Source organism: Capra hircus, chromosome 3 (genome assembly GCF_001704415.2).
Source record: "Capra hircus breed San Clemente chromosome 3, ASM170441v1, whole genome shotgun sequence".
NCBI classification, from domain to species: domain Eukaryota; kingdom Metazoa; phylum Chordata; class Mammalia; order Artiodactyla; family Bovidae; genus Capra; species Capra hircus.
In genome coordinates, this window is record NC_030810.1 from 20,244,985 (window position 1) to 20,260,807 (window position 15,823).

A 15,823-nucleotide genomic window follows, 5' to 3' on the forward strand; every position below is an offset into this window, starting at 1 on the left:
TTCTCCACAACCCAGGGTTGGAACCTGACCCAGGGATGGAACCCATGTCTCCTACTTGGCAGGCAGATTCTTCCCCAATGAACCACATGGGAAGTCCAGTTATTGTCATTCAGTTCAGTTCAATCGCTCAGTCATGTCCGACTCTTTGCGACCCCATGAATCGCAGCACACCAGGCCTCCCTGTCCATCATCAACTCCCGGAGTTCACTCAGATTCACGTCCATTGAGTCAGTGATGCCATCCAACCATCTCGCCCTCTGCCATCCCCTTCTCCTCCTGCCCTCAATCCCTCCCAGCATCTGGGTCTTTTCCAATGAGTCAACTCTTCACATCAGGTGGCCAAAGTATTGGAGTTTCAGCTTCAGCATCAGTCTTTCCAATGAACACCCAAGACTGATCTCCTTTAGGATGGACTGGTTGGATCTCCTTGCAGTCCAAGGGACTCTCAAAAGTCTTCTCCAACACCACAGTTTAAAAGCATCAATTCTTCGGCGCTCAGCTTTCTTCACAGTCCAACTCTCACATCCATACATGACCACTGGAAAAACTATAGCCTTGACTAGACGGACTTTAGGCAGCAAAGTAATGTCTCTGCTTTTGAATATGCTATCTAGGTTGGTCATAACTTTCCTTCCAAGGAGTAAGTGTCTTTTAATTTCATGGCTGCAATCACCATCTGCAGTGATTTGGGAGCCCAAAAAAATAAAGTCTGACACTGTTTCCACTGTTTGCCCATCTATTTCCCATGAAGTGATGGGACCAGATGCCATGATCTTAGTTTTCTGAATGTTGAGTTATTGCCATTAGAATGGTGTTAATTAAGTTGGTCCTTACGTACCCTATGACAGATTATAGTTTGTTAGAGTTTTAGCAGAAGTTTGCAATCCTGGTGCTTTTTCTCTTTGACTTCGGAGGCAGACAAGGATCATTCACTTTATTCTAGTAATGAAGTACCTCCCTAACTCAGACTCTTACAACACAGGCTTAGGCCTTGTGCTAACCAAAACTGCATCTATTTTTTATGTTTTACCCAATTAATCTTCCCAATGTATTCCTCTAATTGGTTTTTTGTTTGTTTTTTTTTTCCCACTTAGAAACCTTTACTATCTCTGCAAAGTCCAAACTTCTTGGCTAAGCAGTCAATGTTCTACATGAACCTACTCTCCAGCTGAAGTGGCCCTCTGGCTAAGCATACTTTGGTTCTTCTTGTCAACGTGACTTTGCTAATTAATGTTCGAAAATGTTCCCTCCTTCCATTTCAGCCTATTAAACTGATACAAACATCATGGGAAAATACAGTCTCTAAAGTAATAGCTTTCAATCTTTTTATTTTTTTTTCCAGAAAAATTTAACAGGTTTATTTATAATTGTTATAAAGTTGAACTGCTGAAACTTGTTCACTGAAACATTTTGACTTTCATTAATGCTTTATGTCCCCGCATTTATATTAAAAATTCACACACAAATGAAAATGGAAAAACTGCCAATACCTGATTTCTGTCCTCTATTTTCCACTTGCAATCATATACTTAGGTACCTTTTGACCCCATGGAAAAAAAATATCTAACGTTCAGAACTACCAATAACAGGAAGAAGAGATTTTTTTTTTTTTTTTAAAGAATGAAATGCTTCCCATCATAGTGGATTCTTAAGCACGTTCTCCACGTATGCGGCGTGCTAGCTGGATGTCTTTTGGCATAATTGTTACACGTTTGGCATGGATAGCACACAGGTTGGTGTCTTCAAAAAGGCCAACCAGATAGGCCTCACTTGCCTCCTGCAAAGCACCAATAGCTGCACTCTGGAAGCGCAGATCTGTTTTGAAGTCCTGAGCAATTTCCCGCACCAGACGCTGGAAGGGAAATTTGCGAATCAGAAGTTCAGTGGACTTCTGACAACGTCTAATTTCACGGAGTGCCACAGTACCAGGCCTGTAACGATGAGGTTTCTTCACCCCTCCAGTAGAGGGCGCACTCTTGCGAGCGGCTTTTGTAGCGAGTTGCTTCCTCGGTGCTTTACCACCGGTCGATTTGCGGGCAGTCTGCTTTGTACGAGCCATGGTATAGAGACCTCCTTACTTACCCCCCTTCTCCTTTGGCTGGAGCTCGGCGAGCTGGAGGCGGCGCTGGCGTTGGAGAGCGACGGCGGCGCGGCGGCGGCTGCGAACACCATTGAAAACTCAATCTTTTTATAACTTATATCTTATGACTCACTTTCCAAACATCCTCAATCCCACTATTACAGAAGTTTTTTAAAAATTTATTTTCCCCAGGAACTTCACTGAAGGTCCAGTGGTTAAGACTCCAAACTTTCAATGCAGGGGGTGTGGGCTCCGCTGCCAAACAAACAAACAAAACCTATTTTTCTCACATTCACAAGCATCATGGAGAATAAACAGAATTTCTATGAATTAAATCACAAATAAATAGAATAATTATTTTAGTAGTTTAGACTACAGAACAATTCAAATCATAAACGCACATACAGAAAAACCCATAAACACACAAGTAGGTAATAATTTCTCATATGCTATAATAGTGACTTATTAAGTAATTGGACTGTTGTTTTTGTATTTTCAAAAGCTGCAATAAGGGGCTTCACTGGTAGCTCAGTGATAAAGAATCCACCTGCTAATGTAAGAGACCCAGGTTCGAGCCCCAATCCGGGAAGATCCCACATGCTGCAGAGTAACTTAGGCTGTGCGCCACAACTATTAAGCCTGTGCTCTAGAACCTGGGAACCACAACTACTGAAGCCTTTATACCCTGGAGTCAGTGCTCCACAACAAGAGAAGCCACCAGAATGAGAAACCGGCGCCCCAACTAGAGAGTAGTCCCACTCCTCGCAGTTAGAGAAAAGCCTGTGAAGCAACGAAGACTCAGCACAGCCAAAAATAAATGAGTAAATAAAATTACTTTTTAAAAAATTGCATAAACATTGTAAATAAACTATACTCCAAATTATTTTTTAAAAGTTACAATGAAAATATGTATTGGTTTTATAAAGGAAGCACACTATTTTTTTTTTGCACACTATTTTTTTTAAAGAAAAGGAATACCTAAGTATGATATCTTTTGTTTTTGCTTTTTTTTCCTTCAAGTATTATATCTTAGTTGAGACCACTCAAAAGTCAGACACTAAGACTAGTACTTAGGTACAGATCATTTATTTGGGAAACGCCCCTAAGAATTAGAAGGAAGGGAGTGGGGACATAAAACAGAAAAGGGGAAAGGATTAATACATCAACTACTTAATACTATGGGCAACCAGAATCAATCCATGTAGGATTCTTCTGAAAAACTCTGGAAACCACATCTCAAAATTATCCCAGTGAAGGCTGGGGAGGCTGGAGTATTACCCCCAGGCCCCTTTCTTTCCATTTTCTGAGGGTTTCCTGTGGAAACCGTAACTCCCTCACATTTTCGGATTGCAGCCTCACACAGCTGAGCTGCCTTCCACAGCATGGAGAAAGCCCTGGGGCAGCAAAGCAGAGAGACACCATGGTACACGGTTGACGCTGTAAGTTACTGACCTCAGTCATGTTACATTAGGCAGGTTGAGGCATTACACAAATCTCCTACAACAAGAAAGACAGAATAATCATTGGAAAGTTCTGTGCCCAAGAACTCACTTCTATTTCCAGCTGATGGTAACCACACTAGTGTCTAGAAGTGTGTGCCTTCTGTCGGTGGTACTCTCAAGAATCGCTGACCTACGAAGGCCCGGCTCTAGTCACTGCTAATCCCTACTAGTTTGTTACTCCTTTGAGTGCATGTTGGACCATATGTGCAAACAATTTTCAGAAGTTTATTCACTGAGCCCTTAGTATGAACCAAACATCATGCTTAGCAGCAGGGTCACAGAGATCAACAACTCACTGCAAGAGGCAAAGGAGTGTCCTGGAAAAAGCATCCTTGCCTTCGTGACTTTGGAGTTATAGATGAAGGCTGCAAGAGTTCCATTTACTGTGTGAGCTTCAAAATCATTTAGCCTCTTCTCAACTGCAAAACAAGGATAATGGTCGCTACTTTCAGGGTTGTTGTGAAGATTAAGCAAGGTAATTTCTATGACATATTCAGTACAGTGCCCGATACATATAGAAAGAGCCCAATAAATATTAGCTATTGTTTTGCTATTTAAAATGGTAGCTAGGAATTCCCTGGTGGTCCAGTGGTTAAGACTTCATGCTTTCACTGCCAGGGCCCAATTTCAGTCCTTGCTCAAGAAACTAAAATCCTATATGCCTCATAGTTAGGCCAGGGGGGAAAAATTTTAATTAAACAATAAAAAGATAGCTAAAGCAAGCTTCCTAAATCAATCTCTGGCCTCAAAGATATGGTCCCAGTCCTATGGGTAACATAGGATAGAGCACAGTCTTAGTTCACAGTGAAATATGGTACAGTGGAGTCATGCACAGGAGCAATGTCATGCTGGGAAATGAGGGGATTAGAGCTTGAACCTAGACTGATGAGGAAGGAGTCTGCCTGGTATAGCTCTGAGGGCCTGATGGCAGCCTTGCTCCCTCAGCAGGCTCTTATATTGGGTCATAGGATCCAAGGAGCTGAGGAAGAGAGTGATGCCTCCATATATAAATCCAAGGACACTCCCAGTAGCTACTGAGGCAGGGAGTCTCACTCTTAGGGAAAATTAGTCAAGTCTTGTCAAGCTGTATCATCCATTTGCTGGAAGTTTCTGCTTCAAGGGCTGGTTTCTGAGCTGTTCAGTGTTTAGAAATGATTCTGCCCTTTAGGGACATTCATGGATTGGAAAGAATTCAGCTGTTCCTTAAATATACCCTGCCCTGTACTATTATGTCACTAGAGGGTCAGCTCGAGAAGGCAAGGTCTTATTTATGGTATCCCCAGCAACCTAGCAGAATACCTAGCACATGGCAGGGGCTCAATAAGTGGTAGATGAATGAATGACTACTGAATAAAAAAGCACTCAGCCATGAGCACGTGAAGGTGAGCCTAGATTTAAGGTCTCTGTCTCCTTCCAGGAATTCTGACAGATAAGGGGTTTGCATCCACGAGTTTGAGAGGCCCTGCTGAGGGGCAGGTCAGAGGATATGAACCTCTCTTCATGCTCTTGTCTCAGGTTCCTTTCATCTGATAAGGCATTTAGGCCCCTGCTTCTCCTGGCTATAAGTTTCCGGAGCGGCCTTTTTATTGTCTTGATTTGCATAAGGCTCCTCTTGAATTTGAACTTTGTTCTTGAATTCTCAGGTAATCCAATCCAAAGTAAGCAGGAACTGCCAGCAAATAAACCACTGCTATAGATAGACTCAGAAACTTGGAAAGAGGCCATTTCCTCATCCCTTTGACCTGACCACATTCCTCTCAGATTCTATTATAGACAATTCTGCCAAATCCTGAAATGCTCAGTGAAGCAGGGTTGAGAACTTGTCCCTGTCACCTAGTAGTCCAGAGTGGGCCGTGCCATCCTCATTCCTAGGAGACCCCTCTTACTTTCCAACTCTTCATCTGTTTGAGCCTTGTCTCCCCTGCATTCCATGATGCTGCCTCTGTGCACCCATCTCGGGGTCTGCTTTCCACCTCTTTTACTTTAGCCCCTCTGAACTGTGAACCTTAAAGCCAGAGGACAAGTCTGATCCATTTTTGTGTTCTTCTTTGCACCTAGGAAAAGACTAGGTGCTATAGTCTGAATGTTTGCCTCTCTGCCTCTCCACTCTCATTAATATGTTGAAATTCTAGTACCCAAGGTGATGTGGTAATTCCCATGGGGTATCTGGGAAGTGTGTAAGTCATGTGAGTGGAATTCTTTATAAAAGAGTCTCTGAAGAGATCCCTTGCCGGTCTGCCATGTGAGGCATACAATAAGTCTATGATCTAAAAGAGGGCCCTTACCTGATCATGCTGGACTGATCAGGTAAGTAAGTCCCTGACCTTGGACTTCCATCCTCCATAATGGTTGGCAATAAATTTCTGCTCTTTGTAAATCACCCAGTCTGCAGTATCTGAAGCAGTCTGAAAACAGACTAAGATAGTAGTGCTTCGTAAATTCTCAGTAAATGTTAGCTAAAAGCATGATTCCTCCCGTTATTCTCTCTTTGGAGCTTTTCCACTTTCTTCCACTGGACCCTTCCCTTAGCACAAGTTCATGTTCAAATTCCCCATATTGTGAAAAACTCCCTCTATCTGCTTTTCTCTCAAGCCACTAATCCATCACTTTCCTTCCCTTCTTTATTTTCTTGAAAGTCTGCCCTCTGGTTTTCCACATCTTAATCTCCTCTTCACCCCTAAATCCAAGCCATCTGGCTCAGGATTAACCAACCATTCCACAGAGCCAGCTTTCCACAAAGTCACCAGTGATTTTCATGCCAATTGAATTCAAAAGTTTCTGCTGTGAAAATTAGAGAACATAAATGTAAAGAGTATGGCAGATAGTAGATGCTTAGTAAAACGGTAATTATTCTTACCTGTCTTAGTTTCCCTAACACTACTCACTTCTGGTATCTCTTTTAATTCATTTCCCCCTCCTTCTCGTCACTCATTGTAAAGGTATATAGTTTTATCCTAGCCTGTTACCCTGGAAAATCAAAGCTCAGGGCAAAATTTACATGGCAAGGCTTATCGTGATGTTCAATAAACAATATTCAGGACAAAAATAAGGGAAAAATCAGGAAGGAAGGGAAAGAAAAGTCAAGGTGGTGGTCTACAGAGCTAGCCACAGATTTATAAGATACAGCTAATTGCTTGGTTATATAGGACTGAGAGATCATGTAAAATGCCTATATCGTGTCTAGGAATCATTTCTCAGGGAGAGGAAGAGAAAACTGCTGACTCTTCCCTTCTGTCTTGCATGGGTCAACTTCATTATACCGTGTGTGTGCTAAGTCCCTTCAGTTATGTCTGACTCTGTGTGACCCTGTGGACTGTAGCTGGCCAAGCTCTTCTGTACATGGGATTCTCTAGGCAAGAATACTGGACTGGGTTGTCATGCCCTCTTCCAGGGGATCTTCCTGACCCAGGATCAAACCCACGTCTCTTGCATCTCCTGCACTGGCCGGCAGGTTCTTTACCACTAACACCACCTGGGAAGCCCTGAATGAAACATTAACTCCCTTGTACTTCCAGATTATATCCTGAATCCTCAAGGCAGTCTTGGGAGATTGATCTCAATCCATAGCAAGTGATTCAGCTTATTTTGGAAGTGGTGTTGAGTGAGATTTTCTGTGGATCTGGTTAAGTCAGACCTGAGTGTCATAGCTGCTGCAGCTCCTGCTACAGCAGGTGCAATAAAGAAAGGACAGAAGTCTGGCCCACATAATTGGGGAAGCTGAAGCAGGCTACTGCATCAGGAGACAGGCTCACTGTAAAGACTAGCTCTCCACCGAGTGGCGAGGCAGGAAGCAGGTGGGTCCAAGTGAGTCTGGAGAGGAATTCAACTGGATTCAATCAAGAGCTATGTTTCAAAAACTTGATAAACACAGAAGACAAAAGAACCTATTTATCCAGAAGTCAAAAGCAATGCTGCAATTATTTTGGTATTGCAAAAGACTGGTATTTTCCAATCTTTTTCCTTACACATATAGGTTTTTCTTTTTTTAATTTGAAAGGATTTTCTTACTTTCTGATTGGAGTGTAACATATGGAAAGTGTACCGATTAAGTGTATAACTTGATAAACTTTCACAAATTTAATGTTTCTTTTTAAATTAAATCAATAAATAGATAATTACTATCACCCCACAAGTTTCCCTTCTTGCCCATTTCCAGTCACTATATCTCTAAGGGTAATCACTATCTTGACTCCTAACAAAACAGATTAGTTTCACTGGTTTTATACTTTATAAAAATGAAATTATACAGTATATATACACTTTCATGTCTGTTTTATTTCACTCAACAGTAAGTTTGGCAAATTTATTCTTGTTGAGTGCAGGAGTAGTTAATTCCTTTTCACTGTTGTATAATATTCTACTTCGAGCATTTCTATTTAGCCCTTTTTGGCTCTTTTTCTTTCATGTCATTGCATTCTTCTTCTTTTTTTTGCTTGTAATATTTTTACTAAATTCATATTAAATGAAAAAAGATTGCTTTCACCATTCATATAATATGCATTTTGAAAGTAAACTCAGATTTCTTTTTTTAATTAATTTATTTTTAATTGAAGGATAATTGCTTTACAGAATTTTTTTGTTTTCTGTCAAGCCTCAACATGAATCAGCCATAGGTATACATATATCCTCTCCCTCTCAAACCTCCCTCCTCCCTCTCTCACCATCCCACACCTCTAGGTTGATACAGAGCCCCTGTTTGAGTTTCCTGAGACATACAGCAAATTCCCATTGGCTATCTATTTTACATATGGTAATAGATAGCCATACTCTCTCCATACATCTCACCCTCTCCTCCCTTCTCCCCATGTCCGTAAGTCTGTTCTCTATTTCTGATTTTCCATTGCTGCCCTGCAAATAAATCCTTCAGTACCATCTTTCTAGATTCTGTATGTATGCATTCATATACGATATTTATCTTTCTCTGACTTAGTTCACTCTGTAAAATAGGCTCTAGGTTCATCCACCTCTTCTGATTCAGTTTGGGTTTATGGGAAGCTAAAGACTGTTTCTGGTGGTCTTAGGGAAGGATTGTTCCTCACTCATTTAAGAGCTCTCAGAAGTTAGTTCTCTGAAGAATGTGGTAGCTGATATGAAGGCTAGAAGTGTCATAATCATTTGCCACCATGAGGATGGTGATGTGATATCAACTTCAGGATGAAGATGGGAGATTGAAAAGCAGAGAGGACTCGCCGGCGGCCACAGCGCAGACTCGACTTCACTCGCTCGCAGTTCGCTCCGCGCCCTCTGCAACCATGTCTGACAAACCCGATATGGCTGAGATTGAGAAGTTCGATAAGTCGAAATTGAAGAAAACGGAAACGCAAGAGAAAAATCCACTGCCTTCGAAAGAAACGATTGAACAGGAGAAGCAAGCAGGCGAGTCGTAATGAAGCGTGTGCCGCCAGTATGCACTGTACATTCCACAAGTATTGCCTTCTTATTTTACTTCTTTTAGCTGTTTAACTTTGTAAGATGCAAAGAGGTTGGATCGAGTTTAAATGACTGTGCTACCCCTTTTCACATCAAAGAATAGAGAGCTACTGACAACGTAGGCCGCGCCTGCCTCTCCCATCTGCCTGTGTGGCTGGCAGGGAAGGAAAAGAACTTGCATGTTGGTGAAGGAGGAAGCTGGGTGGGACGACAGTGAAATCTAGAGTAAAAAGTTGGTCCAAGGTGTTCTGCGGGCTGTAAAATGCAGTTTAATCAGAGTGCCATTTTTTTTGTTGTTCAAATGAGTTTAATTATTGGAATGCACAATTTTTTTAATATGCAAATAAAAAGTTTTAAAACCTGAAAAAAAAAAAGAAAAGAAAGAAAGAAAAGCAGAGAGAAGAAATGGAGAGAAAATGGGATCCTGACGACATTGTTGAGCTGCCGGATCAAACCAGGCTTGAAGCCTGTCTATGTGAGCTCATAATTTTCCTCTATTGTTGAAGCCAATTTAAATTGGGTTTTCTGTTAAGGGCAACATAGAGTCTTAACTTATCTATGGGTCAGTACAGGGAGCTTTGGAAACACAGAAGAGGGGCACATAACTCAGTCGGAGTCAATCAGGGCGAGAGAACTAATTCTTAGGTAGATTGTAAGGAGTCTGGGGCCCTCAAGGAGGAATGGATTGGGGGCCCTCAAAGAGGAGAAAGGGGTCCAGGGTTCTTGAGGAAGAGAAAAGGACAAACATTTTTTTCTACATTCTTTTGTCTTAATCATAGAAAATGTTTTTTCTTTATGCCCAGAGCTAATGGCTCAAGCTCTGTATGTTTTTCCTCAAGCTCTGGACTAATGATTATACAAGAGTGAACGTCGACATTTTAGGAATCAGCGAACTAAAATGGACTGGAATGGGTGAATTTAACTCAGATAACCATTATATCTACTACTGCGGGCAGGAATCTCTCAGAAGAAATGGAGTAGCCATCATGGTCAAGAAAAGAGTCCACAATGCAGTACTTGGATGCAATCTAAAAAACGACAAATGATCTCTGTTCGTCTCCAAGGCAAACCATTCAATATCACAATTATCCAAGTCTATGCCCCAACCAGTAATGCTGAAGAAGTTGAAGTTGAACGGTTTTATGAAGACCTACAAGACCTTTTAGAAATAACACCCAAAAAAGATGTCCTTTTCATTATAGGGGACTGGAGTGCAAAAGTAGGAAGTCAAGAAACACCTGGAGTAACAGGCAAATTTGGCCTTGGAATGCAGAATGAAGCAGAGCAAAGACTAATAGAGTTTTGCCAAGAAAATGCACTGGTCATAGCACACACCCTCTTCCAACAACACAAGAGAAGACTCTACACATGGACATCACCAGATGGTCAACACCAAAATCAGATTGATTATATTATCTGCAGCCAAAGATGGAAAAGCTATATACAGTCAACAAAAACAAGACCAGGAGCTGACTGTGGCTCAGATCATGAAGTCCTTATTACCAAATTCAGACTTAAATTGAAGAAAGTAGGGAAAACCGCTAGACCATTCAGGTATGACCTAAATCAAATCCCTTATGATTATACAGTGGAGGTGAGAAATAGATTTAAGGGCCTAGATCTGATAGATAGAGTGCCTGATGAACTATGGAATGAGGTTCGTGACATTGTATAGGAGACAGGGATCAAGACCATCCCCACGGAAAAGAAATGCAAAAAAGCAGAATGGCTGTCTGGGGAGGCCTTACAAATAGCTGTGAAAAAGAGAGAGGCAAAAAGCAAAGGAGAAAAGGAAAGATATAAGCATCTGAATGTAGAGTTCCAAAGAATAGCAAGAAGAGATAAGAAAGCCTTCTTCAGCGATCAATGCAAAGAAAGAGAGGAAAACAACAGAATGGGAAAGACTAGAGATCTCTTCAAGAAAATTAGAGATACCAAGGGAACATTTCATGCAAAGATGGGCTCGATAAAGGACAGAAATGGTATGGACCTAACAGAAGCAGAAGATATTAAGAAGAGGTGGCAAGAATACACAGAAGAACTGTACAAAAAAGATCTTCATGACCCAGATAATCATGATGATGTGATCACTCATCTAGAGCCAGACATCCTGGAATGTGAAGTCAAGTGGGCCTTAGAAAGCATCACTACGAACAAAGCTAGTGGAGGTGATGGAATTCCAGTTGAGCTGGTTCAAATCCTGAAAGATGATGCTGTGAAAGTGCTGCACTCAATATGCCAGCAAATTTGGAAAACTTAGCAGTGGCCACAGGACTGGAAAAGGTCAGTTTTCGTTCCAGTCCCAAAGAAAGGCAATGCCAAAGAATGCTCAAACTACCACACAATTGCACTCATCTCACATGCTAGTAAAGTAATGCTCAAAATTCTCCAAGCCAGGCTTCAGCAATACGTGAACTGTGAACTTCCTGATGTTCAAGCTGGTTTTAGAAAAGGCAGAGGAACCAGAGATCAAATTGCCAACACCCGCTGGATCATGGAAAAAGCAAGAGAGTTCCAAAAAAACATCTATTTCTGCTTTATTGACTATACCAAAGCCTTTGACTGTGTGGATCACAATATATTGTGGAAAATTCTGAAAGAGATGGGAATACCAGACCACCTAACCTGCCTCTTGAGAAATCTGTATGCAGGTCAGGAAGCAACAGTTAGAACTGGACATGGAACAACAGACTGGTTCCAAATAGGAAAAGGAGTACATCAAGGCTGTATATTGTCACCCTGCTTATTTAACTTCTATGCAGAGTACATCATGAGAAATGCTGGACTGGAAGAAACACAAGCTGGAATCAAGATTGCCAGGAGAAATAGCAATAACCTCAGATGTACAGATGACACCACCCTTATGGCAGAACGTGAAGAGGAGCTAAAAAGCCTCTTGATGAAAGTGAAAGAGGAGAGTGAAAAAGTTGGCTTAAAGCTCAACATTTAGAAAACGAAGATCATGGCATCTGGTCCCATCACTTCATGGGAAATAGATGGGCAAACAGTGGAAACAGTGTCAGACTTTATTTTTGGGGGCTCCAAAATCACTGCAGATGGTGACTGCAGCCATGAAATTAAAAGACACTTACTCCTTGGAAGAAAAGTTATGACCAACCTAGATAGCATATTCAAAAGCAGGAACATTACTTTGCTGACTAAGGTCCGTCTAGTCAAGGCTATAGTTTTTCCTGTCGTCATGTATGGATGTGAGAGTTGACTGTGAAGAAGGCTGAGCGCCGAAGAATTGATGCTTTTGAACTGTGGTGTTAGAGAAGACTCTTGAGAGTCCCTTGGACTGCAAGGAGATCCAACCAGTCCATTCTGAAGGAGATCAACCCTGGAATTTCTTTGGAGGGAATGATGCTGAAGCTGAAACTCTAGTACTTTGGCCACCTCATGCGAAGAGTTGACTCATTGCAAAAGACTCTGATGCTGGGAGGGATTGAGGGCAGGAGGAGAAGGGGACGACCGAGTATGGGATGGCTGGATGGCATCACGGACTCGATGGACATGAGTCTGAGTGAACTCCGGGAGATGGTGATGGACAGGGAGGCCTGGCGTGCTGCGATTCATGGGGTCGCAAAGACACGACTGAGCTGAGCGACTGAACTGAACTGAACTGATCTTGCTCGAGGACATGTTTCTCCTTCTTAACAAGAACCTTCTGTCTAATCTTGTTATCTTCAGAGGTATGTTGTGGGAGCGGGCCTGATAAGACCTTTCTATTGTTCTAATCTTGTTAATTTAACATGTATGTTGTTAGAATGGGTCTGGTAAAAGTATATAAGGCCTTGATAAGACTAGCAAGTGGGGCATTCTCCATCCCCCTTCTGATATCTATTTCAGAAACTTTTTCTGTCCTTTTTCACTGTAATAAAACAAAAGCTGTGAGTAACCAAGCCTTGTCCCTGATTCTGAAGCTGAATCTTCTTCAGAGATCACAAATCCGACACCATTTGCTGTAAGCTATCAAGGGGGGGCTTCCTCAGTAAAGATGTTTTGGAAGTAGGGGATATTTAAAAGAAAGTGTGTTGTAGGTAGGAAGCGCATATGCAAAGACCCAAAGTGACATGATGTGTTTGGGAAACCATTCACCATCCTCACCATCCTCGTATGTACTCAAGCTGGAAACCCAGGAGTCATTCCAGTGTTTTTGTTTTTATTAAAGAATAGTTAATTTACAACGGTGCACCAATCTATGCTGTACAGCAAAGTGACTCAGTTATACACATATGTACATTCTTCTTTTATGTTCTTTTCCATTATAGCTTATCATAGAATATTGAATATAGTTCCCTGTGTTATAACAGAAACTTGTTTTCTACTCCATCCTAAATTAACAGTTTGCATCTACCAACCCCAAACTCCCAGTCCATCTCTCTCCCTGCCCCCTTTCTCCTTGGCAACTACAAGTCTGTTCTCTGTTTTTTTTTAATCTCCTACATCTAGTGGATCACATTACATCTAGTGCTGCCAATTCTACTCCTAAATATTTCTAAAATGTGTCTCTACTCCATGCTGAGAGTGTGAGCTGCTGTCCTAAGACAGACTTTGGACGAACACCCTCCATAGACAGAATTGTAGGCTATCTCAGAAGGTGAGGATGGTCCTGAAATATGGGAGTGGTTAGTTTTTATGGCTGGGTAATTTCATAGGCTAACAAGTGGGAGGGTTATTCCAACTATTTTGGGGGAGGGGGTGGAAATTTCAAGAATTGGGCCATCACCCACTTTCTGGTCTTTAATGGTCAGTCTTGAAACTGTCATGGTACCTGGGGGTGTGCATTTAGTATATGTTAATATATTATAATGAATGTATAATGAGGGTCATGGTCTACAGGAGATTGAATCTTCCACAATCTTGGGCCTAATAATTTCTAACCAGTTTTTGTTGCATCCTCAATGACTACATCATTCTCCTAAAGGTTGTGCCTTGACTCTTCCCTCTTATCTCAGTTCCTCTTACATTTTATACAATACCTGAATCATCTCAAAAAGATGTGAAAAAACATATTCACAGTTTAGTATAAAATCCTAATTTGACATTTCCTCTTTCCATCACCTTTTTTTGAGTTACCTATGATTTACTTCTCCTTGTAGCCTCTGATACTATTTTTACTCTCTTGTGTCTGTTAGAGTTCTTTAGCTGTAAGCAGCAAACACTGGCTTTATTTAACCAAAGAAAAAGAATTTTTTGGAAGGCCATAGGAAAATTGCAGGATCAAAGGGAAGGCATGGCATGGGATTGATAGAAACCAGATGACTTCAGGGAGGCTTCCCAGATGGCACTAGTGGTTAAGAACCTGCCTACCAATGCAGGAGACTTAAGAGATGCTGGTTCGATCCTTGGGTGGGGAAGATCCCCTGTAGGAGGGCACAGCAACCTATTCCAGTATTCTTGCCTGGGAAATTTCACGGGCAGCAAAGCCTGGTGGGCTCTATAGTCCATAATGTCTCAAAGAGTCAGACATGACTGAAGCAACTTAGCACACACACAGGTGACTTTCAGTTCAGTTCACTCAGTTGTGTCTGACTCTTTGCGACCCTATGAACTGCAGCACACCAGGCCTCCCTGTCCATCACCAACTCCTGGAGTTCACCCAAACTCTTGTCCATTAAGTTGGTGATGCCATCCAACCATCTCATCCTCTGTCATCCCCTTCTCCTCCTGCCCTCAATCTTTCCCAGCATCAGGGTCTTTTCAAATGAGTCAGCTCTTACCATCAGGTGGCCAAAGTACTGGAGTTTCAGCTTCAACATCAGTCCTTCCAATGAACACCCAGGACTGATCTCCTTTAGGATGGACTGGTTGGATCTCCGTGCAGTCCAAGGGACTCTCAAGAGTTTTCTCCAACACCACAGTTCAGAAGCATTAATTCTTCGGCGCTCAGCCTTCTTCACAGTCCAACTTTCACATCCATACATGACCATTGGAAAAACCATAGCCTTGACTAGACGGACCTTTGTTGACAAAGTAATGTCTCTGCTTTTCAATATACTATCTAGGTTGGTCATAACTTTCCTTCCAAGGAGTAAGCGTCTTTTAATTTCATGGCTGCAGTCACAATCTGCAGTGATTTTGGAGCCCAAAAAGTGAAATGTTGGAGACTTAGTTCATCAGGACGCCACTTCTACTGGAGAGACAGTGGGGAGTAATCTGGGCTATAAACAAATGATGGGGAAGAAACTTCCCCTGTGGAAGAATCCACCTTCCAATGCTGGGAGCCAAAATTGGATCCCTGGTTCGTTAACTAAGCTCCCACACGCCTCACAGAGTGGCCTAGAAAGAAATAAGCTTAAAAAATGGTTAAGAGTCGCGCTGGCAGAGTACAGAGGCGCAGGTAGGAGGTGAGGGAGAGAAAGAGCTATAACAGGACAAACCTGCTTCCTGTCCATTCTGCCAAGGAAAACAAATTCAAGACACCTCTGAGTCCGAATGGTAAAGCTATTTCAAATCTCAGAACTGCAATTTAATAGCTATCTGACTCTGAACAAAGTAAAGCCTGCTAAGTCTGCACAATCTGTAAAGTGGAAGGTGAATACTTTCCTCACAGGAGACTGACTGCAAGTGCGTTGGATGCTGATTACAATGAAAAAGAAAAAATCAGAGTTGCATGTTTAAGATTTGTGCGTTGTTCTGTATGTATTAATGAATAAAAAAATACTGACAGTCTAAACGTTGAATTACGTTTTATTCGGTGGAGAGAGGGAAGAGCCCACTGCAGGAGAAGCCGCCATGAGGACGCCGGATTCTCCCTCTGGCTGGAGAGCGGGGACCGCCCAGAGCCGCCTCACAGGCGGCGCGCGGT

General features: G+C 42.0%; 2 protein-coding genes across 2 annotated transcripts; one reads left to right on the forward strand and one right to left on the reverse strand.

Moving 5' to 3' along the window:
* Positions 1,344-2,112, reverse strand: LOC102182848 (histone H3.3-like). The gene has a single exon (XM_005678533.3). It carries the CDS (start codon positions 2,057-2,059, stop codon positions 1,649-1,651), a length of 411 nt encoding a protein of 136 aa, XP_005678590.2. The 5' UTR covers positions 2,060-2,112; the 3' UTR covers positions 1,344-1,648.
* LOC102182562 (thymosin beta-4) lies at positions 8,768-9,386 on the forward strand. Its single transcript, XM_013962894.2, has one exon. It carries the CDS (start codon positions 8,835-8,837, stop codon positions 8,967-8,969), a length of 135 nt encoding a protein of 44 aa, XP_013818348.2. The 5' UTR covers positions 8,768-8,834; the 3' UTR covers positions 8,970-9,386.